This window comes from Lutjanus erythropterus, chromosome 2, assembly GCF_056507025.1.
Source record: "Lutjanus erythropterus isolate fLutEry1 chromosome 2, fLutEry1.hap2, whole genome shotgun sequence".
Classification (NCBI taxonomy): Eukaryota; Metazoa; Chordata; class Actinopteri; order Lutjaniformes; family Lutjanidae; genus Lutjanus; species Lutjanus erythropterus.
The window spans coordinates 5,646,335-5,673,056 of record NC_139318.1 but is presented as its reverse complement, the minus strand read 5'-3'; the positions used below and the strand labels follow the sequence as shown (position 1 = coordinate 5,673,056).

General features: G+C 38.0%; 1 protein-coding gene across 1 annotated transcript; it reads right to left on the bottom strand.

Moving 5' to 3' along the window:
- Positions 1-1,396: 1,396 nt before the first annotated feature.
- Positions 1,397-21,610, bottom strand: wnt7aa (wingless-type MMTV integration site family, member 7Aa). Its single transcript, XM_084726850.1, has 4 exons — positions 21,064-21,610; positions 18,420-18,646; positions 9,717-9,988; positions 1,397-2,616 (listed from the first exon to the last, which is right to left on the bottom strand). The coding sequence occupies exons 1-4, from the start codon at positions 21,132-21,134 to the stop codon at positions 2,137-2,139; spliced, it is 1,050 nt and encodes a 349-aa protein (XP_084582976.1). The 5' UTR covers positions 21,135-21,610; the 3' UTR covers positions 1,397-2,136.
- Between the last annotated feature and the right edge of the window lie 5,112 nt (positions 21,611-26,722).

Sequence of the window (26,722 nt, the reverse complement as noted above, 5' to 3'; positions counted from 1 at the left end):
ATCTGCGGCTGAGGAACAAGGCACATTTTCAAAACAGTGTTTCAGTGGGTCATTTCCTTTTGGTTAACTCAGTAACTGAACAGTTAGAAAGGATAAGGGAAAATATCTTACATAGAGAGAGAAAATAAATAAAAAAAATATTATATAAAAATAATCTCTTACAAAATATATTCTATCAACCAACATTAAGGGGAATTTATGTCTGGAAGCTCACGTTTGCTTCAGGTGGTGTCAACTTAGCTTAAAGAGTCAATATGGCTGCTCAGTCACAAACTCTATAACCTTCCAGACAGCTAGCAGCAAACTGTAGAGGGGAGGAGACAGAAACAAGTAGAAAACAATACTATCATACCGAGCCCAGGATCAGTAGTTTAATGTTCTTCTGCATAACCTGCAGGTTCCCAAATATGTCACTCAGTCGAGTTCAGTTCTGACCATTTCAGTTTTCAGCTCCAGTGTGTACAAAAGTTGTCTTGTTAAACAAAAAACAGAGAAAGTTTGTTTTACTTGTAAGTGCACTTGAATATTTTTTCACTAAACTGCCTAAAAGGCACCTACACCAACTTAAACCTTACCAGATTTAGGCTGGGTTGCACCAACAAGGATTCAGTTCTATTAAGTCACGGTTTAACTTTGAATTATGCTGCAACAAACTTTAAATTAGCTTAAAATCAAGACAGATTCCATTTAAATCACTCTTTAAACCTCACTTTAGTTTTTACTCTAAACCTTGCACCAAAACTTTAAACTCCAATTTAAAACAGGATCTAGTATTAACTTTAAACTTACTCTTGAGGGGGATTCACTTTTAAAATCACTGCATTTTTGAGATATTTCTTGTAGAAAGTTAAGGAACACACTCAACCCAAATGAGTTTTTATGATGTGTCTCTTTTTTCCTTTCACTGCCAGTTGTTGCCAGACAGTCTCACTTATTTCTTATTATGCTGTTGTATATTTTTTTTATTATTTGGCCATACTGCGTCCATTGAACCAACAAGTTTTTCTCAAAAGATGCAGAAATTAAAGCTTCTTTGTTGAGACACCATGAGTGGGCTAACTAGGTCTAGTTAGCTAACAAGCAGTGGAAGGTTTTGTTAACATTTTAGTTAGCTAGCAATCAATAGCCAAGTCTGAAATTAGTCACTACTCACTACACAGTCCACTATATAGGCTAGCGAGCCATTTTGTAGTGATGTCTGAATGTATAGTGAGAATTATTATACCCTATATAGTGGACTCTATATAGTGTCTATAGTGTCCCACAATGCATCATGAAAAGTAAACTCTACAACAGATGGTCACTAATCAAACACCATATACTATCATGCATTGTGCTGAAAAACAAACAATGGCAATGATGTAATTTACGTTGTAAAGAGTAGTGTGCAGTCCAGCATCCCACACCCAACTTTTTGGCCGTTTTGAGTAAAACATCTGGGTACTTGCAATGTATTCAAAACAGGAAGTGTAAGTACAGAATAATGCAAATTGAGACACAGTGTAAAATTTTGTTTAGGAATACAAACCAGCCGACAATTAAAAGTTAACCTCTCTCTTTCATACTTACTTCACATCCATAAACATGGATTTACTAAACAGAGATTAGTTTCTGATTGTGCAACAGAGTTCTGCTTAATTTTAAATCTGGATCTATTCATGTTAAGTCTAGCTTTGCTAAAGTCTGATCAGAACTAACCGTTGGTGCAACCCAGTTTTAGTCAACAGTGAATTTTCAAAGTCATCAGTAGTTTTCTCATTGAATAAATTATTAGTCTAGGAAAAAAAAACAACTATCACTGTTTGAGGTGAGTCATGCCTATAGACCAGTATGGCCTGCAGAGAAGTCAAGCCTGGGGCATGAAAAGGCAGTCAAATGATAAAATAAAAATACATTTTATGAGCCCAGAGGTTGAGTCCAGTGTTATGGCAGATGTCCATTGGCATCAGTATAATCAACACACGTTGGAGGAACCGGTTATCGTGATTCCAAGACAGCAAGGCAGTCCCTCCACATGTGTTTATCAGCCACAGAGAACTCTTATTTTGAAATACATTAAAAACACACACATGCACACACACATTCACACATAGTCCAGTCTATCTGCGCGTCTGAATACACGTCCAATAAATATCTCTATTTACAGGTATACACCTCTGTCCTCTCACTGCAGGTGTTGCATTTGACGTAGCAGCACCACAGGAACTTGCAGTTGCACTGCCAAACTCGGGAGTACTGGTGTGTGTTATATCCTCGACCACAGCACATCAGGTCGCAGCTGTTGGGCTGCTGTGCTGTCTTGTTGCAGAGGCGACCCTGCGTCCCCATGCTGCCGGTCAAAGGGTCGGCCTCGCAGTAGTTGGGCGACCTCTCGATGTAGACCAGCTCCGTGTCCATGGGCTTGCGGTAGGAGTGGGGTTTCTTGATCTTCAGGAAGGTGGGGCGCTTGTTGCGGCTTGCTCGTACCGGCTCCACGTGCACCGCCTGGTGGTACTTGTCCTTGAGCATATATCCCAGCTGACGGAACTTGGGGAGCGTCGTCCAGCACGTCTTGGTGGTGCAGGATCCTGACACGCCGTGACACTTGCACTCCAGGCGCATGCCCTTTTCCAGGACCTACAACACAGGAAAAGTTCAGGTGAAGTGAAGTTTTTTTAAAGTGTACAAAGTGTACAGAGTAACAACTGCCCAACTAAAATCCAGCCATATGGTTGTTTTGATACAAATATCTGTATGGGAAATGCCTCTCATACAACATAAATGCTGAATCGGGCTTTGGCAAGTACACAAGTCTGTGCATAATCTGATATTTGTGTAATTTGTGTAATCAGTCCAAAAGGAGTGCTGGGTATGGAATTGCTTCTATACAATTGAGTATTAAATAATTATTCGTCATTCAATACCAAATTGAGATTTCCTAAGGAGGAAATCTTGAGAGTGAGCTATTAAGCACAGAGCATGCTTGTACCAATATCTAATAATTCCAGTGATTGGCTTTCTAATGTTACATGTTGTAGAGACAAGCAGGAAAAACCCATTACGTTCCATAGCATTTCATTACAGTATGCTACATTACACTACGTTATGTTACGTTACGTCGTGCTACATTAGGGTACACTACGCTATGCTAAGTTACATTCAGCTACATTATGTTACACTGCTTTATGTTATGCTATATTATGTTTCGCTATGTTACAATCTGCTTCATTACGTTGTGCTACATTATTATGAATGAATGAATCATCATATTATGTTACATTTGGGTTTTTTGTTTTGTTTATTTATACCACTAGGTTGTTTCTTTAAATGATGCAATTTTCTTTTGTTAAAATGGATTTGGTATCAAAAAAGTCTTGTTTGAGAACCAGTATCGAAGCTGAGGTACCTTAACTTACAAACAATACCCAGCCCCACCTAAAAGAGGACCCTGCCATCTCCAAGTAATGTCCCATAAACCAATATTATCAGAACATTTCTGTTTACTTGTTTGAGTTTTTTTTAGCTCAAACTGTCATTAGAGCTTTACCTAAGATGTCTTCCACCGTCAAAGGATTAAAGTTAAGAAGTTATAACATTTCATACTATTTCTTACAGTTTGTTTGTTGCTGTCTGTCCATAATGAGCAGGTAGGAAACACCCGAGTTCACAGAAATCCTCAGTCTAACATATTGCATGAATAGTTCAACAGGTTGAGACAAAAGTTTTCGAGCATTCCAAATGAATGTGAGCATTCCAGAGATCTCAGAGCTGCTACAGTATGTCACCCTATGGCTACTAGCTCTGTATGTGCCATTCTTTTACGAGACAGCTTGAGCCTCAAAACACACTCATGGAAGAAACACAGTCATACAAGAGCATGGAAACTCTCCAACTTCATGCGTGTCCTGTGATTCAGTGTTATGAATGATAAACATCTTACAAACCTCTGACACTGGAGGGTATGTTTTGGGAGGTATGTTATATTCTCATTTAGCATTACTGGAATAACATGTTCTGGCAAGTCGTTTTAACATTTGACTGTTTATTTATTAGAGCATTTCATGCATCCACCACATCATTCTTCCTCAGACAAATAACTTTCGGTTTTCAATTTCAGGTATCTACAATTACATTTTGAAAGAACATTCCGTATATCTGCAATAGAGGAAATTTCACATTTCACATTTTTGTAACTATTTTTATAACTATTATGAATCATAATTTTAGTTTTGGACACCAAAAAATGCCATTATATATATATTCACAACTGGCATTATGACTAGCAATTTCAGATATTTACAATTATGACTACAAACAATTGTAGATACCCACAAATATATTGTAGTTGTCTGTTCACAGGTAGATGAGAGGCTGTTCTGACATAAAAATGGTTCATTGACTATTTTCAGTTATATTTTTAGAAATCCATAATAGCATGTCTCCTCATCAAAATTATATTCTCATTGGTCAGAGTGATAAGTAAAGATCTCCACAATAACATTCTTGCTTGTAGATATTGTATTTCATGATATTGACAGCGTTGATTGTACCAGTCAAAACTAATTTAAGATATCTCAAAACCCTTAAAAAATATGTGGCAGTTTTAATATTTAATAGCTAAACTGGAAATGAATTGCAGCGATCTGTAAATCAATTCTTTAGTCAAATATGACATTTCAAATATCCAAAACGACATTCTTCCTATCTACAATTGTCATTTCAGATGTCCACATCATTTCAGACATGTCCACAATTACATTTTTGATATCTAGACTGAAAATTCTGGGTATTTGCACAACAATTCTTAGGGGAAAAAAAACTTCCATATCAGATATTTACAATCTAATTGTTACTAGTCATAATTTTAATTGCATACATCTAAAATAAAAAGATGAAATGAACTGTTGTAGTATGTCATAATAATAAGCCTGATGATGTCATAGTGATGCCATCAGGGTTATCTCAACTTCCAGTTTAAGACAACAACTTCAAATGGAAAAAACAGTATCTTTCAATTTTGAAAGATACCAGGCCGAAAGTAACCTGGTGAAAAGGGAAGAAGGGAAAACAGTGACAAGAGCGCAATGAAGTGCAAATTAAGTTAACTTCAAATTAAGTAAAGCAAACATAACAGCAATAAATGTACCTTCACCTCCTAAATAAGATTACACTATAACAACACATGAGCTAGCCAGGGTGGCTAGCAAAACACATTAGACACAGAGGCAATGAGTGGCTTTGGAAGCCAGGGAAGCTAACAGAGCACACGAGGAGACAACAAGTGTCCCTGAGATACCGAGTGACTTTGCTAGCTGAAGAAGCTAGCAAAACATATGAAACACAAAGCAGCCTCTCACTGCAGGACTAGACTGCAAGCATGCAGGCCAAAGTCTGACAAATAGCCTGCTGCAGCTGCAGACTCCCTGCTTTTAAGCACCAAGGCCTGAATGCTGATTGACTGCAGCTACTGCCAATCACTGCAGCTTCAAGGAGGGGGGAGGTGCACAACCTGGGCACAGGTGACGACGGAAAACACACACTGTGGTACGTAACAAAGCCCTAAATAGTTTGCATGTCTGCAAAAACTTTGGGGTCAAATGTTAAAGCATCTTTTGTCCCCTGCCTCTATACAACAATCCATCTTTGTTTTCACAGATCTATAATGTCTTGACGACTTTACTGCGGACACCAGTAATGAGCAAACACCACTGAACTTCTCTTTGTTTGCTGTTAGAATAAAATGAATGTCTTAAGGTGATAAAATTGAGACAGAAGCTGGGTTAATTTACGACTCCTTGTGGTGACCAGAGAGACGGTTTGGTCTGTCACCACATCGAGACATTTTACAGCGAGCAGACTGGCGGCAGTGAAAGGCCTCTTCAGGGTTGGAGCGGAACCTTTCGGTGCGTCTGGCGGAGCAGCCGGGGGTATTCTCTGCGCGCCTCGGGCTGAATGACATCAGCTCACCCTCCTTCCTTCCTCCTCACAGAGTGGGAACCCTCGCTGGCATTAGAGGAGCCTCACCCTGCTTTTTAATTATTCCGCTGTGATGTGGCCTCAGACTTTCTGGAGTCTCGTGGGGTAATTGTCAAAAGCCTTGGATGCATACAGCTTAGCGTGGTCATGCCCCCGAGACCTGACAAACACTGAATTCATGGAGTTCAGTGAAGTGAAATGCCAACGAAGCTGCCATTGTTTGTCTAACAGAACCCCTGTAAGCCTCCCGTGGCACCTTTTACACTATTGTTTATTCTTCTCAAGAAATTTGAAGGTTGGCACCGAAAACACACACTGACATCATCTCCAATTTAACATGAAAGCCTCGCTACAATAATTACAGAGGTATCACTTTAGTAAGTGTATATTAAGAGATTCACACACTGTATCACACTCTGCCTGATGCCAGACCTCAAGTATGCAGCCTCTTCCTCAGATGAAAGTACTCCTCTTTCCTCCTCAATGGCACCACAACCTGCCACTATGACACTGAAATGAACTCTGTCTGAGCATTCACTCTTCAGCTCCTCAATTTTTTTTATATGCACACCCCTCTAAATATACATTCTCATGTTTATTGGTCTAATAAAAAAGTATTACATTGAGAGGAATTTCCGGAAAGAGAAACAAAACATCTGGAACACCACTGCCTTCTAAAATGAAAACACAGCAATTCTGATTTTCAGGTGATTGTACACTAATAAATCGTATTTATTTCTTATTTCTAAAAGTAGGGTTGCACATTATGATGGAAAAAAGTCATGTTGCGATTATTTGACTGACATTGCGATTGTGATTGTGATATGATTAGTGGGAATGATCATTTTTGCATTACAGTTTTCATTTTGACTGAAAAAAAACACTATAAAAATGTGATGATGAGACATTTGTTGTCTGTACCAAACAAACATGTTTTCTTTCATTTGGAGAACAAGATTTGTAGGCAGCACTACAGTACTTCATTACAATGCTGTTTTCTCACACATTTTTCCTTTTTTCTAAAACTTGCGACTGGATTTTGGTTCTGCAACTTGGATATCACACTTGGCCATATTGTGATTTTGATCATTTTGTGATTATTTTTGCAGTTCTAGTTATTTCATATCAAATTTATCTATATAGGCCAAATCACAAGTCTGTCTTAAAAGGGTTTATAATCCTTTCAACATGTGAAATCTCTGAACCAAAATTTAAAAACGGAAAAAATCAAAAAAATCAATCACAAGTCCAGTACAGTGCAGTCTCCTTTTAGCTCTGTTTTGGTCTCCACCACCTCTTGAGGGAAATATCTGTCACTTGCTAAATACTCCACTAATTTAAAAATACTTATGAATATTAGATTCCATTTCTGCTTTACTCTGGTAATAAGTACAGATCCACGCTAAATCAATTGGTGCCGAATTTCAGTACCTAACAGCGTATCTGGGTGAAAACCTAGCAATGGCGAGCCAAAAGTGACAGCAAGTGTGGTTACACTTTTCAAAACTTCACGCAGACAACAATCACTGTAATATTTTAAATGTGAAAGGCAAAGCTGGCGAGGGCATTGTGTCTAATCTAATGTAACTGAAAGCTGAAGGGTGTAACTGTGTTTTAAAGCCTGAAAGTCACGTCTCCCACAGCAGCCACGGTTAACGTTAGCAAGCCAGAGCCAAACTAGCTGAGCCCTCCATGGACGACGAAACTTCGGCATCGATGACTTCATCAGCATCTTCAGGTGATTAACTAGCTTGTTGGATAAGTTGTTGTGAGTTGTCGAGTTAACTGGGCTTTTTTCAGTTTCTTGGTGGCTGTTAGGTTGGCATTTTGAATAACAGCAGTGTTGAAACTGGGACTTTGGATTTATTTTTTACAACTGTAATGACCTCTTTTATTTTTACAGAGAGTAAAATACTGAATTCTGCTTACCACTTCTAATGTCTGTCATCTAGGAAGCAAATTAGTAGAATTTATTTTAAAAAAATTAAAAATGACACACTGTTTTGTTTTAGCAATAGAATGCTATTAGAGGCTACACTATTAATCTACTTCTACTTAATTGAATGTTCATGATGCGTGAGTTGCAGATCACATGACATTAACCTTTAAAGTTAATGGGTTTGAAGCATTTGTGCAGTATAGTTAGAAGTTTACCACTGATCGATCGTGTGCCTGCTGCAGCTCTGCCAGTAGATTGCTTTCTTGTGGGGCCGTTTTGTGGATATTCCTGCAGTTTCTATTGATCTGTGATTGGCTCCCTATGTCTGTCCACTGGTAAACGACATCAGAGTCCGGCTAATGCACTCTCATATGGTCATGGTCCTGGGTCCACCTCACTCTTACATCTTGTTAGTTACATCTTGACTCGTGTGTTCTCTGAATGACTGTGGGGTCTGACCACACTTTGCCCTCAGTAAACTTCATTCACCTTCACAGCCCACTCAAGTAAAACTTTTATATTTACAAATGCAAAACAAATCATAAACAACAATTATGTGCTAGAGGAGGAAAAGAATGTAGCTTAACTTACAGTTATAAAATATATATAGTTATTATATATTCTAAAGCAGAGCTGAATGATATGACCTAGACTGTATATCAGTTTACATGATTTATGTTAATTAATTCACCATATATATAACAATAATTATTAAATTAAATTGTTAAAGAGACAGTTCACCCCAAAATACATATTTTCCCACTGGCCTGTAGTGCTAGTGTTAGTTTTGGTGTGAGTTGCAGAGTTTTGGAGATATCAGCCGTAGAGATGTCTGACTTCTCTCTAATACAACAGAACTAGATGGCACTCAGCTTGTGGTGTGCAAAGCACCAAAAAGTACATTAGAAAATGCCAAAATCAGCATCTCTCTCCAAACATCATGACCCAGTTACTTAAGATAATCCACAGACCTTGTTGTGAGAAGTTTCGTGTAGGAACTACTTTCTTTCTAGTAGAAAAGAAAGTAGCTCCGGTAGATTCTACTGCAGAAAGAAGACAGACATCTCTACAGACGATATCTCCAAAACTCTACAACTCATCCCCCAAAAATCTGAATGGATGGAAGCCTTTTATTTCTAGATAACATTCAGAGAGATCAGCCCTTAACTGAAGACTGGCTTGGCTGTAATGTGTCTGTTAGGGATGCACTGATCTGATATGCCTGATCTGGTGTCAGCCATTATGTGACCAGTCCACGTCAAGAACAGTTTCTTTGTCAGTGTCATTATAAAATTCAGTCTTCCTTCTACCAGGTACATTCATTCAGTCATGGCAGGCTGCCGGCTCAGTTTTTAGTGACAGAATAATCCCTGCCCTCATGGTACCTTACATGAACCTGATCCCAGGAGCTCCACACAGTGAGGTATACAGATTTAAAACTCGAAAAAAGAGCGTGCTGGTATCACATTGGTACTTGGTATTGGCAAGTACCCTGAGTTGAGGTATGTCCAGGGTGTATCCTGCAACCATGAACAGCAAGTGGTGTGTTTGAGAATTGGGAAAAACTGTACTTTGAAAGGGTTTTGATTTTTATGCTTCAGTTGTACTGCTTGCTATTTTAAAAGTTCAAACTCTTGCCCATTAAATCTTGTAACAGGCCAACCTCCTTGTGTGTCTCAAGGAGTTGACAAAAAGTTACATTTTACATTTCACAGTATTATCATAATGAGCAGCCATTATTCCCTGACTTGTCTAGATTCTCTTATGTTCTTCTTCTGTTAAAATAAATTTAAAAAGTTAGACTAGAGAATAACAAACATACCTTGCGTCCCACTTCATTGTTGTGTAAGTTCATGAGAGTCCTGGCATTCTGCTTGATCTCCCGCGCATCCACAAACACCTTGGAGAAACCCAGGCCGTAGTGGACGTCGGCGGAGCAGCCGCCCCACTTCCAGCCCTCCTCCTGGTTGTAGAAACCCTGCTTCTCCTTGTCGCAGCCGCAGCCACTCAGGCTCCCCTGGGTGCAGGCCGCGGTGACTGCGTGGGCGACCCCGGCAGCGATGATAGCGTAGGTGAACGCGGCCTCCTTGCTGCCTGCGATAAAGAGGAAAAGACATTTTTAATCACGACAACAGGATTCACTATTTCAGGCTCTGTCAAGCCTCCTTACATACCTGACATAGCTGCCTCAAACCAAATCATAAAATACACGAGTCGAGCCAAGTCCAATTCATTAATCAAGCTCTCTGAGAGCAGATAAAACTTCAGGATGGAGTGAATCTTGGAGAAAATATAATGGAGCAGTGTGAGAGGAAGGAAGCAGGTCAGTTTCATTGTCTTTATGATGAGTTATGACCAAAGAACCTGCAGGATTCTGACTAATCTGTAGATCTAACAGTACCATTCACACATTTACAAGCTTAGAAATACGGCCTCCAAAACAGTTCTTTCTGAAGGGCTGAGGTTCTACCCAGAACCAGTCACTGCTAAAGTACCTTTTCTGAAAAAGGGTTTGTCAATGGTTCTTTGTAAGACTAAAGGTTCCATTAAAAACTCGCTTATAGAAGAATGAGTTCTTCGAAAATTGTTGGAATCCTTGAAGAACTCGTTGATATATGGTTCTCAGTAAAACCCCCTGGGTGGAGCCTACAAAAAACCTGTGGAATATAAAGAGTAGAACCTCAGAGAGTGTACTAGAAAAGACCCTTGGAAGATAAAAAGGTTCTTGGTAGAATCCCCAGGCGTGTACTAGATAAAACCCTTGAAAGATAAAAAGGTTCTCAATAGAACCCACTGAGTGTGTTTTATATAAAATGCTTGGAATATAAAAAGGTTCTGAGTAGAACCATCTGAGTACGTTCTAGGTAAAACCAGTGGAATATATAGAGGTTCTCAGTAGAACCCTCCAGTGTGTACCTGATAAAACCTTGAAAGATAAAAAGATTCTGAGTAGAACCCCCTGAATATGTTCTAGATAAAACCATTGGAGTATAAAAAGGTTCTCAGTAGAACTGAGATAAAACCTATGGAAACCTCTCATAGGGGGTTCTGTGTGGAACCTTTCACAAATAATTTCAGGTAAAACCCTTTATTTTGGGTTCTAGGTAGTACTCTCTGAAAGGGTTCCAAGTTGAACCTTCATAAAAGATTCTACCATGAACCCCAAAGGGTTCTTCTTTGTAGACAAGCTGAAGAACCCTTTATAGTTCTAGCTGGCACCTTTATTTCTCAGACTGTACTGTTCTGCTGAGCACATCTGATTGGTACAGATGTTTCTGAGTCCATTCAGTGGGAGATAAGTGATTAAATGTTTAGGCATCAGTTTTGGCTCCTGTCCCAGCCGCCGTCACTCCGGGATCCATGGTGTGGAGGTGAGTCTGAGAGGCATGCGGAGCCTCCCTACATGGATGGATTTCCACTCCATAAATCTGAGTGCTTCAGGTCAGCTGCGTTTTTTTTAATTAAAATAGAGATAATATCTGTTGGAGCACATGTGGAAAACATCCAAAAATGACCATAGGCTGCAAAAACGCTCCAATAAAGTCATCATCTTTTACAATTAGCCTGCCATACAAACTTTTTAGACATTTAAAGGGATAGTTCATAGTCAGTGTATTACTTACAGTAGATGGCGGTGTTGGAAGCTAAGCAATGTAGCTAAGTTTAAGTGTATGCTACATTTAGAATATTTTTACTGCTTAACTTTGCTATCAGACTGTTTTTTTCTGACAGGAAACCACTGTTAGACAAGCTAATATCACTTTCTTCAAAACAACCAAACTCCATTTGCAAAATCAGTATTTTTACCTCACAGAACACAGGTGTTGCTTATCTTCCGCTGCCTTGATCGGTTAGTCTGTTTGTGTTACTGTGTGAATTGTGTGTTTTAAAATGTTAGTTCAGATTCACCAAAGTCACACAACAACACAGACAAATAACAGATCAAGGCAGCAATTGACCAGCAAATCTGATCAATGGAGTCTGGTTAAGCCAGAGAGGGTGATATTTGGCTTAGTGGTTTTCCCCCCAGAAAAGTTATGATATTGATTTTTATAGGGGGCAAAATACATTTTGCCATTGACCCTGTCCACAACAGTTCATTGCTTAGCTTCCTACACTGGTACTGCTGCCTGGAGGTGTGTCAACTTCCATCTACTGTAGGTAATACACTGACTATGGATTAGTACGTTCCCGCTTCAAAAAACCTGAACTGACACCTGACACAATTCTCCTTCAGATGTTGAAATTTATGCACAAATGTTGAGTTTTGCTGGAACAAGAGAATGTCATTCTTTGCTGCTAGGTTCATGTTCACCTTTCATTAAAGGGACAGTTCACCCCCAAAATCAAGAATGCATATTTTTCCCATGGCATGTAGTGTAGTGTATTTATCCATCTAGTTTTTTCTTCTTTTTTTTTGGTGTGAGCTGCAGAGTTCTGGAGATATCGACCATAGGGTTGCCTGCCTTCTCTCCAATGTAATGGGCCTAGATGGCACTCAGCTTGCGGTGAGCAAAGCACCAAAAATTACATCTGAAAAATTTTAACAGTGTCTAAAGTACTGAACTACTTTCTTTCAAACGAAAAAAGAAAGTAGTTCCAGTAGATCCTATTGCAGAAAGAAAGTAGTTCCTACATGAAACTGCTCACAACAAGGTCTGTGGATTATCTTGAGTAACCAGGTCATGATATTTGGAAAGTGCCTCTGGTTTTAAATTTTTCAAACATACTTTTTTGGTGCTTTAGCACCACAAGATGAGTCCCACTGAGTTCCAGATACATTGGAGAGAAGGCAGACATCTCTACAGCCAATATCTTGAAAACTCCAGATGGATAAATAGTACTACAGGCCAGGGAAAATATGTTTGATATATCTGTTGATTTTGGAGTGTAAAGTGTAAAGTAGATCATCACACAGGGAAACATCCTGGCATCAAACATGTAAACCTGAGATATTAAACCAGCTCTGTAATCTGCCTGTAAAGAAGCAGCCAGTACCCACAGAGTGTTATTTCAAGTAGCCAGCTCAGTGGGTGGGGAGGATACTTGATCCTAATGCCAAAATACTGTACATTGCTGCATCAGTGCCAACAACAATCCCAAATTGATGCATTCTGTCAGCTATCAGTGTTCCAGTCTGCTGAAACAAAACAATGGATTCAGACAGACTCTGTGCAGGGGAGCTGGACCCGAGCGGCGCTCCTGCCGACCTGGAGCTCGGCCTGATTCTCATCTGTGTTTGGGTAAAAATTTGGATTCTGCAGGACCGAAATGAGCTCTGTTTAAATTTGACTGACGATACGCTTTAAATAGCGCAGCTCTTGCCTGAAGCAGCGGCCTAAAAATCATTCTACATAAAACGTCTCCCTGCCAAAGCTGCAAGACCTGGAGGTAAATTTGTAAACCTAGAAGAAAGTACGTGTCTGAACTTGAAGCTTTTGGGGGAAAAGTATTTTATGAACATACATGAAGGTGCCTTAGCTGAGAGTGGATAGAGAGCATGCAGGTCTGTTACAAGCTATGAAGTGACAAGAGAAGGTGGAGAAATGCATAGAGTTACAGGATATATTCATGATAAAACACACTGAAATGATCAGACAAATGATGCCAATGTATCATCTTAAAAGGGATAGTTCAGATTATTTGAAGGGAGGTTGTATGAGGTACTTCTCCAGAGTATTAACTACAGTAGATTTGGACTCGACACGCCCCCAGTTTGGTGAATCATGATAGTTTTTTTTGGCCAAATACACCTACACATACAAGAAATTTCTCTATGGTGACAGATATAGAATGGACATAAGCTACAAGAGTAGCAGCAATGTACTGCTGTGGACAAGGTCAGCAGCACAATGGATTTTAAAACAGTCTATATAAGTGTACGCTATATTTATAATATTTTCACAGCTTTGCCTTGCTGTCAGACAGCCTTTTCCAACAGGAAACCACTGTTTTATGAGCCAAATATCACTCTCTCCTAAACAACCAGACTCTATTGGCAAAAATCAGCCATTCTATTGCAGAACTGGATTTGCTGGTCAACTGCTGCCTTGATCTCTTCATTTGTCTGTGTTATTGTGTGACGTCTGTGAATCCAAACTAACCCTTTAAAACACCAAAGTTACACAACAACACAAACAAATTAACTGATGGAGGCAGCGTTAGACAAGCAACCCCCCTCTTCTATGAGGTAAAAATGTAGATTCTGCAAATGGAGATTGGTTGGTCAATATCAGTTGCAGTAACTGTACACTATATTTAGAAAGTTTTCATTGCATTGTCAGACAGCTTTGTCCAGTAGGAAACTACCATTATATGAGCCAAATATTGCTCTCTCCAAAGCAACCAGACTTCATTGGCAAAATCAGTCATTTCACTTTGCAGAACACAGTTGTTGTTGGTCTACTGCTGTACTGAACTGTTAGTTTGTGGGATTCCAGGGAATCCGAACTAATCTTTTAAAACAACAAAGTCACACAATAACACAAACAAACTAACTGATCGAGGCAGCGGTAGACAAGAAACCTCTGTGTTCTGCGAGGTGTAAATACTGATTTTGCCAGCTGAGTTTGGTTGCTTTGGAGAGAGCAATATTTGTATATTATATAACAGTGGTTTCCCATTGGAAAAATCTGTCTGGCGAAATATATATAAACATAGAAGGAATTTGACTAGAATAGATGTAAGCAGCAGGAGTACAAGCACAGAAGCTAAGCAATGTCCTGCAGTGGACAGGGTCAGAAGCAAAACATATTTTAGCCAGTTAAAAAAATCATTATCAGTTTGTGTAGTATCAGTATCAGTAAGTGTACACTATATTTAGAATATTTTGACCACATTACCTTGTAGTCAGACAGGCTTTCGATAGAAAACTGCCATTATATAGGTCAAACATCATTCTTTCCAAAGACACCAAACTCCATTGGCAAAATCAATAATTTTATTTTGCAGAACACAGGTGTTGCTGATCAACTGTTGTATTTATCTGTTAGTCAGGTTTTGTTATTGTGTGTTAAAACTTTAGTCTGGATTCACCAAGTTACACAATGATACAAACAAATTAACTGATCAAGGCAGCAGTTGATCAGCAACTCCTGTGTTCTGTGAGATAAAATTACTGATTTTGTCAATGGAGTCTGGTTGCTCTGGGTAGTGCGATATTCACCTTATATAACATGGGTTTCCTGCTGGAAAAGTCTATCTGACAGAAAGGTAAGATGGTGAGAAATAGTCTAAATAGCACGTCTGCTTACACAGATATTAATTTTCTTTTGGTCAGCATTTTTTTAGGTGGCTAAAATTCATTTTCTAGTTTCCTACACCGGTGCTAATGCTGCTTCTCAAAACTGGAGGTGTGCCCACCGCCATCTACAGTGGATAATACACTGACAGTACATACTTTAAATAATTTGAACTATCCCTTTAACTGTTACCATCACAGACTACCTCATGCATTATAACAACAGGAAGCTTTATCACTGTTTATACTGACCTGCATCATTCACATATCAAATTATAGATCTCACATTCAGACTCCTATTTGTTGCAGCTAATACCGCAGTCATCTCAGCCAATATCATTTAATATGAGGCCATCATGTACAATGCAGCAATCAGCACAAATTAAAGGCTCGAACAAGATGTGAGCTATAATCCTTAATGACACTTGGCGTGAAAAATGACACCCGGGCTCTGCATCTGTCTCCGAGATGACAGGGTGAACTTAAAGGACAAGACAGAGGAATACCAGTGTGTTAAATATGATTCTCTGCTTATTTCCGCAGTCCTGTCTTCAGAGCGAGCATCGCCTCGAGCCTTATTCCACAATCCACACACAGGATCAAATCTGTGGCTTATTTTCCCACCGAGAAGCAGATGCAGAGAGTCTGAGCTTCAGACTCGCTGACGTTTGTCAGAGTGTCAGAGGTCGAGTACCTCAGAGGAATGTCTTTCTGGACTATTTTTGGGCAAATTACAGCAATTTCCAAAACTTTTTTTTTTCATGACTTCCTAAAAAACTTCCTTGGACAGTGCAAACAGTAAAGACAACATACAACTCAATACATGAAGAAGACATGCCGTGTCTTCTATCTGCGTGCAAGAAACACACAATTATCCTGCTGTCTGTGCACTATTATGCAGCAATTTAAAAACAAAACAGCTTATTTCTCAGTAATAACTATTTTATTAGATAGGAACACTCTTGTGAGTGCTGTAACTATGAAGATCAAGGCGTGCTGACATGTTTCAACAATGTCTTTGATGGAAGAACTCAGTGATGAAGTGGAGCATTTAGCAGCTTTCCTCCCTTCTAAAACAACTCTAGTAAATCTGTAATAACATTTAGAGTCATACTCAGCTGCACTGTAATTGTATGGAAGACCATATCTGCCAATGTAATAAAAAAAAAAACATCCTTTAAAGAGACAGTTCACCCCAAAATCCCCTACACAGTTTTGGTGTGAGTTGCAGAGTTTTGGAGATATAAGCTGTAGAGATGTCTCCCTTCTCTACAATATAATGGGACTAAATGTCACTCTTTCCAAATATCACTCAAGAAAATCTACAGACCTTGTTGTGAGCAGTTTCATGTAGGAACTACTACTTTCTTTCTAGCATGAGAGAAAGTAGTTCCGGTAGATTTTACTGCAGAAAGACAATATAGATGGTCAGAGGAAAAATATGTATTTTAAGTTTTGGTTTTGGGGTGAACTGTCCCTTTGAGTCATTATTCATTATTAGTATTTTTACATATTAAGTCATTATTTTGACATTCTTAATCATTATTTTCAGATATTTTGACATGCTAACTTGTTATTCTGACATGCTAACTCATCATTTTTGAGCTACTAACTCAGGGGTGGGAAATTATTTTTCATGGGGGGCCACATGACAAATTGATCAGGCTGCCGTGGGCCAGACACAAATGATATAAGGTTCTAATAATGACCAGATCTCTAATAATGGGATGGTCAGAAGTGTTCTGTATAGGCCACTTCTACTGTTGGTCACCCTTTCTGAATTTCCATGTGATGAATTGTGGACTAATATTTTGTTGGTAATGTCCAAACCTTGATGTTTTACAGTGAACCATGCAGGCTGCTGCAAAGATGGTAGCAGCAACGGTAGAAGAAGAACATAAACAACATGGATGTGCAGCACTGAGTGAATAAAGTTACAGTTTAATATTAAAGATACAGTTCATTATCATTACCAATGAACACAGCACTGAACCCTTTCAAAATAAAGGTCTGATAATGGTTTAATGGTAAGCCAATTGCTATTGACTGTTTTTGATAGATTTTTCATTTTGGAGGCTGTATTTTGCTCAGGTCTGTACTACCTCATTTCTCTGAGATGCTAACTTGTTATTTTGAGCTACTAAGTCATTACTTTGAGATATTAACTGTTTATTTTTACACACTAAGTCATTGTTTGGAGGCACTTGATTCATTATTTCAACCTTCTAATGCATTATTTTGAAATACTAACTTATTACTTATAGCAGGGGAAAAGTAACTCATTACAAATACTCAAATTACTATAATTAAGTTGCTTTTTGAGGTGCTTATGAGCAGATTTTCAAGGCTGTACTTTTACTTGCCTACTTACCTATGCATTACAAGATGTAATCTACTCAGTTACATTTAAAATCATAGTTGAGTACTGAATACAGTTTGGATTAATATTCAATCAATCAATATGCATTTTAGTAGCCAATAAGGTGATCTGATTCCAAACAGACCAATGAAAACAAGGACATACAAACGAAAAATAAAACAAAAAGCTGCAGCAGCACAGGTTTGGAGGGTTAATCATTAATTCATTAATTGCTGTTAAGAATTTAAACAATTAAAAATGTATTCATGAATATTTAATCAATAGTCATGGCAGTAATTTGCACCTCATTTGACATTGCTTTGTCTGGTGGAGATATCTGTTGTATTAGGAAAATTAAACTTGGACTTAAAATGACAAAAAAAAAGAAAAAAAAAATGAAAATGAGAATTGAAAAACATGTTTAATATCTTTAATATCTTATTAATGGTTGATGAATTGATAGTGTTTTCAACTATCGGTGAAGGAAAATGCACAAAATTTCCAACCCTAATTTAGAGAGGTGACTGTGACATCAACCATTAAAAGTAACACCAGTACTTTTACTTTTTGATACTTTAGTAATGTAACAGTACTTGTACTTGAGAACAGATTTTCAGTGATCTTTCTACCACTGTGTACTAACTGATTATTCCGAGGTTTCTCATTATACTGAATTACAGGATCTTATTTTTTTGTCATCACATCGGTGGAAACAGGTTTCCATAGTAACTGTATAGACTACTGTGGGAATATTAGTCTTGTCATATGAGAATTAGTGCAATATAATGACTTAAATCCATCACAGAGCTCCACAGAATAATAATTCAGTATGACATATGAACCCTGAGTTTGCTATATTCAGTTACACATTAAGTGTTTTCCCTTTGTTGCACAGCTTGTTAAAATAAAATCAAAGTGCGACGTACCCACTCTGAGCTCTTTCCCGAACACGGTCCTCTCTCCCAGCGCCGAGCAGTTCCAGCGTCCGTGTCTGAACTGAAACTGACACTCATTGATCCCCATCTGAACTCCCTCTCCGATCACGATGATGGCGTCGGGTCGGCTCTGACAGATAGTCCTCTGACGGGGGGCCAGGCCGGGGATTTTGTTACAGATGATGCTCGCTCCCAGTGCTACCACCGATGACAGACCCCTGCGGTGAAGGTGAAAGGTTAAAATGTGGCTTTTTTTTTTCTACGGCGGCTCTGCAGGTGTTTGAACACAGACCTGAATATGAGACAATGTTCTTTTTTATCACACAAGTATAATAACTGTATGAGGTCTGATGACATTCAACAGATAAGGTCAATGAATTTAACTACAACCCCACTGGTATGGAGTCCTAGGAGTGCCAAAAACTAGAATAAATGCAATAAATGTGGAAATATAAAGACAAATAACTAAATATAATAGAATAATTATAAGAGTTTTCTTTTTTTTTCACTTTTATTTCTGTATATAATTGATATATAATATATAAATATATATATAAATATATAATAATTTATGGTGGAAAACATGTTTAACACAAAACTACTAAATACTTATTGAACATTACTATTTTTGTATATTAAAAAAATATTCAATTATTTTTATATAATGTAATTTATTTATTGTTTTTCTCTTTTCCGTCAGTCAACATGTGTGCGGGAGTCAGCCTGGTCAGGAAGCCTGCTGATCGAGAGCTTGGTCCTTCAAGGAACAGCAAAAGTGAAAAGCATAAAGAGAAATGAAGGGATAAAAATTAATTGACGACATTATAAAATTTAAAAAATATGGTTTCTATTTGCATCTGGATGAGAAAAGGCACACGGCTGATATTTCTCTAATTACATCTGAACCGCTTAGTCGAGCTGTAAATAAAGAAAAAATGACTGTTGAAGAGGCTCTGTGGATGAAGGGGTTCAGCACAATTTTTAGATTATTATTTACAGTTTTTGTTATTATGTTTAGTTTGCAGTCAAAGTTTATTTAGATGTGGGCAACAAAATTGCTTGGTTAGAGTTAGGAAAAGGTCATGCTTTGTCTCTGCTCTGTTTTTGCACCTGGGGTGTAAATAGCTACCCCGGGTGCAAAAACCGCAGTGCTGGGAGCTCGGGACATGTGGGTGCTTGTGTCTGCCCTACTAAGACACACACATCGGGGTGTAAATAGCCACATTGGCTATTTCACCCCAGGTGCAAATAGCATCTACCCTAAAAAAATATATGTACATGTATGCAAATTATATGCAAAAAATAAATGTGTATATATCACTCATTCTCGAGAATTGGGACAAAACTGTGTTTTGTTTTGAATTTTATCCTTCAATTATGTTTGAAAATAGACTTTTAAAGATCAAACTCTTGGCTATTAAACCTTGTGACAGGTTAATAGGCTTTATTAAATATAGAACAGAAAAATCTGACAGAGCAGCCATTTTATTTTTTAAAGTGTCTCAGAGTTTTCTTAATCCTAAACAAATACACATTTTTAAACCACAATTCTAATTTAGCTTTGATTTAGAAGGACTACAGAGTTGACATTTTATGTTGAGACACATCTGATAGAAATATTATTTAATTAAATTGTCACAAAAAAAAAAAAAAATAGCAAGTTTACTAATGCTTGAGCAGTATTCTCACCTTTTTTAAACCAGGAACCTTTTCATGCCTGATTAAATCATGTTTTTGTACAAATCTGACAGAGTTGACAAAAATCTGACACAACTTTAAAGGGCCAACATTTTCATTTAAAAAACAAAGATTTTACACAGAGATGATTATAACAGCACATTTTTAAACCTGTGTTACCAGGAGATATTTTTAGTTTTAGATTTTGAAGTTGTTGAACCTTTCACTTTTAAATTGTTTGAAGTTGTGAATTCTTGTGTTTTCTGGTACTAAACAAATAAAAAAAAAATTAAAAATTAAAGCAAGCACTTTATGCATTACATGAATTTCATACATATAATTTATTATTATTATTATTTTTGGGGTGATCCTTTTGGGGACGCAGTGAACGGTCTGAGCTGGCGGCCGCTGCAGGGGACCGACAGCCCCAGGACATGGAGGACACACTCCACCAACGGAGCCACACAGCCACAGAATGAATGAATTTTTACTAAAAAAGTATTACTAATTTTTAAAGTTTTGGTTTTTATTTTATTTTGATAGGATGTGATTTGTTCCATTTCTCAAAAATGGGCTATAGTTTAAAAATATATAAATTACTATATACAGTCATAAAAAAAAGTGAAAATAAATCAAAATGCTTGTAATTACTATATTATTATAATTATTATTCTTTCCTTTTATCACATTTATTTTTGTATTCTTATTCAAGATTTATTCTCTTTTATGGCACTAATATGACTCCATACACTTGCAGGGGGAGCAGATAGAAAGGACCCTACAGTTCATGTTGGGGCCCCTGGTTTTTCAGCAGCTCTCATTCCGACATTGGTGGAAAACATTATTCAAATATCAAATTGTCTTAAAATCAGCAACATGTCTCCAGCTCCAGTGTTAAAATGTGAACCGTGTCTGTGTGAGACAGCGCAGACACCTGCAGGACATCCTGCGAACTCACCCGATCTTCAGATACACTATTCCGAGGCAGAGGAAAAAGTGGAAAATCCAGCGCCGTGTCTTCCTGCTCATGGTGCTCAGCCCCCGCCGGTGCGTTCACGCTCTGCCTTACTCGTGTGCGGAGTCCCGCAGGGTGTCCAGGTGTCCCACCGGGCTGCAGCAGACGGGATTAAAGCTCCTCCTCGGGACAAACGCTCGTCCTGATCTCATCTGGTAGCTGTCCGGAGCTGAGAGCCTGAGCTGCAGCATTGGGGCTGCTGGTGTTTCCAGGTAAGCGGCTCTGCTCCTCACTGATCAGCCTCAGTGTGTGTGTGTGTGTGTGTTTGAGTGAGTGTGTGTGTGTATGTGTGTGTCTACCTTTTGTATCAGGGCGTGTTCTGCAGAGGATCTGCCTCTGAGCCGCTCACACACACACTCAGCCTGCAGGTACACGCTCAGCTCAGCTCATCTGTCCGGACTGTCTGACACAGCTGCAGACAGATGTTGAGCTCCTCTCCCGGACTGACGGACAGTGGATGAGCCGGGCTCACTTCATGTCTGACAGACCACCAACCAGCACGCTTTTATTCACTTTCCAACAATAAACGCCCCTCCCACCCACTCACTGTTATCTTGGCACGTTTTGAAACATCCCTCCTCCTCTTCCTCCTCCTCCTCCTCCTCCTCCATCTGCATCTGATCACATTTCATGTGATGAGAGCTGAGCTTCAGTTCTGTAATCCAATTAACTGTTACACCTCAGCTGAGCAGTAGATAAATACTTTTCAACTTAGCTGAACTAACTTTACATTTTATGTTATTTTATACTTCTACGCCACTACATTTTCATCCTATTGATATGATGCACTGATATAAATTTGAAAAAAGGCACATTATATAATGTAGCTTCAGCAACACTAACTGCTAATTACATATACACATAATCCAGTCATTTAATAATAAAAATAAATAAAAAGAGGAGTAGAGCCTGACTGATATTACGCTTGGATGATATTGGCCTATCACAGCTGGTTTGATCGATATCAGTCTCAGGTATATGTCGTCCAGTATGTGCCGATATTTGAGCTTGACCCATGCTGGATTTTGGGGGCCGATACTGATAGAGAGTAAAAAATGTATATATTGGACAAATATGCTCTATTAATATATATACAATCAGCTTCAGAAAGACCAACTTCAACATTAAAATGCTTAATGCATCAATACAAATATACCAATCATTTCATTAAAAACAAAAGGAGTAGAGCCTGACTGATATATTGATCGATGATATTGGCCTATCACAGCTGTAACAGTCTATATTAGTCTTGGGTTATATGTTGTCCAATATGTGCCAATATGAAAACCTATTTTAACTTTTTATTTTTACAGGCAGCATTTTATGTATATTTGGCCCTTTTCTGAATTGAACTTAGATATGTAACCAAGCTTGACCCATACTAGATTTTGGGGGCCAATAGTGATATTAAACAATACAAAAAACATTGATATATTAGACAATACTCTTTATTTATATATATAAAATCCAAAATGACATCAGAGCACTGAAAGAGTAAACTTTCACTGTTATTTGTAATAATTATACACATCTATGAAAAAATACAAATAGATGATCATGTATATTATATTTGATTTGATATTGATACTTTTTTTTCTTACCATTTCAGTTCCAGTATCGGCATCAGCCCCAAAAGTCCAGTATCTGTCTGGCTGAAAATACAAGTCATTCTGCATACTGAATAATACTCTAAGTATATTTTATTAAGCTAAACATATAATGCAGACATTTTGACATATATATGTACATATATATATATGTACACATATAAAATCAGGGGAAATGAAGTTCAGCCATAAAATGCTTCATTTGTTTAAAAAAGGACAATCAAAGCAACAAGAATTTAATAACATCTAACAGCAACTATTAGTCAACATTCAACCAGATTATTGTCATCATTTATGACAATTATTCTTCATGGTGGTCCTCAGTGTGAGTTAAAGGGTTATAACACCATCTGCTGGTTCAACAGTGGAACTACTACTCTGATCAGGACCACGTGGGCGTGTTCACTCTGAGATTGATTGACATCTCTGTCATTTTACAGTCAGCTGTGTATCACCTGTTGGACTGAGACAAACATACAGAAGCTTTATTGTTATTAAAACACAAGAGCAGGAAGAGTGGGCACGCAGGCCTTTTCTGACTTTCCACATCACTCCACTAGATCTCAGTGAAATATTTTTACTACTTACTACTATTTATTTGTAATACTTCATGACCCAAACCTGATCTCTTCAACTATCTGTCTATCTAACTAGTGTTTTGGTGTCAGTTTTCTGTCCTAGTTGAAAAAGAAACAGAATATTAGACTATCAATAGACATATGTATAGCTGTGATGATTTATCAGTTATTAATCAAAATTAATGAACTATTTTGGCAATTAATTATTTCTGTATTTTTTCACAAAAAATATCAATAATTAATATTATAATAATGAATACCAATTAATAATGGTAATAATTATCACAGGAACAATTTGCAAAATAGGTTGAAGAGATGCTGGAGCACATAGATGTGACAAGATTGTGACAGGATTCATTAATCATTACTCATTTTAATTCTCTGATTTCAGTTTCTTAAATGTGAATATTTTCTGGTTTCTTTACTCCTCTCTCACAGTAAACTGAATATCTTTGGGTAGTGGACAAAACAAGACATTTGAGGACGTCATCTTGGGATTCTGGGAAACACTGATCACAATTTTCTGTATCAAACTAACTAACTAATTAATTGAGAAAATAACTGAGTTTTACCACCAATGAAAATTGTTAGTTGGTTAGTTGCAGCCCTAGACATCTGTACCATCCTGATTAAGCCTTAGTGCAGAACAGTTTCATATTGTGTAAGAATTTGTTATAAAGCTCCAGAAAATTTGTTTTTACACTGAAAACACAAAGGCAAAACTATTTTCACCAATGAATTCCTTTTTATTTTAATTTCTATAGCAGATTCCATTTGACCAGCAAAATATGGAGAAACTAAAAAGTAGGATACAAAACTAAAATGGAACACAAAAAAAACATCCTGTTTCATGGCTGTGGAAATACACAAGTTCAGTCATTACAGCTGCTCACAATCAACTCTCTAAATTACGAATGAACAATATGCAAAAAAACAAAAAAAATTTATTTTTTACAGCTATTGCAATGCGTCACAATTTTATGGTTTATGTTAAGTTTTTAATTTTATTTTCACAAAATAAATAAAACGTTTAGGTCTGTACAAAACAAGCAGAGGTGGCACAAGTCCACATTCTTTACTCAAGTAGAAGAACAGATACTTGTTTAAGAAAAGACTGGTAAAAGTAGAAGTACTGATTCAACTTCTAAAGTATAAAAGTTGTCCTCTGAAGGATATTTCTACCAGCTGTTTGTTTTTTTTGTCACCATTTTTGTTGTTACGTCTTTTATGCAGTTTTCATTATTTGTGTTAAAATCTACTATAGCACAGTGCCAAAGTATTTGCAATTAGTTACTTCCCTGTAAATAAGCTCCAACACACCTGATTCAAATGATCTGGGCCCTGTTTCCCAGAGCCTTCGTAGTGCTACATGTGTCGTAACTTGTAACTTAAGGTCTCCCTTAAGCTTACCGGCTGTTTCCCAGAGCTGGGAAACAGCCCAGGAGACCTTAAGACACAACTTACGGCCCAGATCATTATGAGGCTTCTGCAGAGGCTTGATAACGAGCTGATCACTTGAATCAGGGGTGTTGGAGCAGGGAAACATCTAAAACATGCAGGACAGGGGTACCTGAGGACCAGGGTTGAGAAACACTGATCTAGAGAAAATGATCCGTAGGCTGGGACATCTCTGTAGCACCACAATGCTTTGTTCATACTGGTATGTTTTGACATATTTTACCTTTATCAAAAAAATTATAGGTCTTGTCATTAGATTCTGCACTTGGTCATGCTGCAATTTAAATAATAATTTGATTTCAAAGTTCAGCCCTACTCTGAATACACATGATACGTGTGGATGGTTTACAGAGTTCTATTTGAAGACATGCCACTCCTCAGGGAAGGCAATAGATTGTATAGTTATCTCCCAAACAGGGCAAAATCACTACCCTTCAACTATACAATCTACTACCTCACTCTGTGTGAGCAGCTGGGATGAAGCATCTTGATCCGTGCAAACACTGCGGTCGGAGGGCCGGAGGCTCGACTGGGACGTGTGTTTGGCACTTTGAGAAAGACAGTAGGTTGAATAGTTATCTCCCAGTGCGGGTGTGACCCTAAAACTATACAACCTACTACCTCACCCCACAGTGCAAACAGAGCTGCTGTCTGCAGGGCCACAGAAGACCAGGGCAGAGGTTTTACAAACCAGCCGCTGGATTCAGATCCTCTGACACGGGCTGACCTCAGACTGTGGAGAAAAAGTCACATGGGTGGTGAGGAGTTAGATTCAATAATACTACACTTGAGGCAGGTTCTCAACAGGTATGAAACAAGCAGGTTATATCGACAGCGTTCAGTGTTTACAGACTTCCTTACAGTACAGTAGGGAGGCTTGGATGGAGCTTGACCATCCCTGACCAGTGACTGCCCAGGCAGCGTCACATATCTGATTCTGTGCCGGTCACATTCACATACATGCTCTGCACATCGCGCACGCAGCGACAGACAGTAACGTCACAGTCACAACAGCACTCATCACAGCTACACACACTCAGACACAGGCGTGCGCTATTGCGATTGCTTTGAATTAATCTATCAATAAACTGTGCACGACAAAGGAACAGCTGGACAAACTAATCAACCTAACAACAAACATAAATCACTATTATTAATTGACTATTTAATTAATCTGCATCTATTTTGATAACTGTTTGTAGTCATTTTTAATTTTAAAAAAATCTGATTTCAGCTCATTAAATGCGAATATTTTCTGGTTTCTTTACTCCTCTGGCAGCAAACTTAAGATTTTTTGAGGTGTGGACAAAACTAAATATTTGAGGACATCATTTTGGGAACACTGATCAACATTTTTCACCATTTTATGGACCAAACAACTATTTGATTAATGGGGAAAATAGTCACAAGATTAATCGATCATGAAAATAATTTCAGGAAAAGTAAAAGCTCCACGTTTGAACCTAATTTTTGAGCAAGAAGATTCTGACAGGATGAATTACATGATTGTTTTGAGTCATTTTTTTAAATTAAAAAAGTCAAAACTTTGATTTCAGACTCTCAGATGTGGGTGTTTTCTAGTTTCTTCACTGTGAAAAATTCTTTGGACCAAACAACTTATCAACTAGTCAGAGAAAATAATCGACTGATTAATCAGTGATGAAAATAATCATTAGTTGCAGCCCTTAAAACCCTATTAGTTTCACTAAATCTCACATTGAGGTAATTCAAAAGTAACAAAGTAATTAAGCTACATTACTATACTGTAGTGAAACTTAGATTACATTGCTAACTACATTTTTAACAGGTAATTATTAACTTGTTACTTAGAGGGCCTAATATTTTCTGAGGTGGTACACAGTGTAGTCTGACAAACGCTGAACCAGATGATATAAGACAGGACTCACGTACACATCAATACCTGATCCAGGATTTTAGGTTTTGTCGAGAGTTGTCTTC

What these genes read in the sequence shown, in the direction of transcription:
- wnt7aa (XM_084726850.1), bottom strand. Translation starts at nt 21,134, where the DNA reads ATGAGCAGGAAGACACGGCGCTGGATTTTCCACTTTTTCCTCTGCCTC. An exon ending in CGGGAAAGAGCTCAGAGTGG is followed by an intron (nt 9,989 to 18,419) that starts GTACGTCGCACT and finishes TCTTTATCGCAG; the next exon opens with GCAGCAAGGAGGCCGCGTTC. An exon ending in ACAATGAAGTGGGACGCAAG is followed by an intron (nt 2,617 to 9,716) that starts GTATGTTTGTTA and finishes CCTGTGTTGTAG; the next exon opens with GTCCTGGAAAAGGGCATGCG.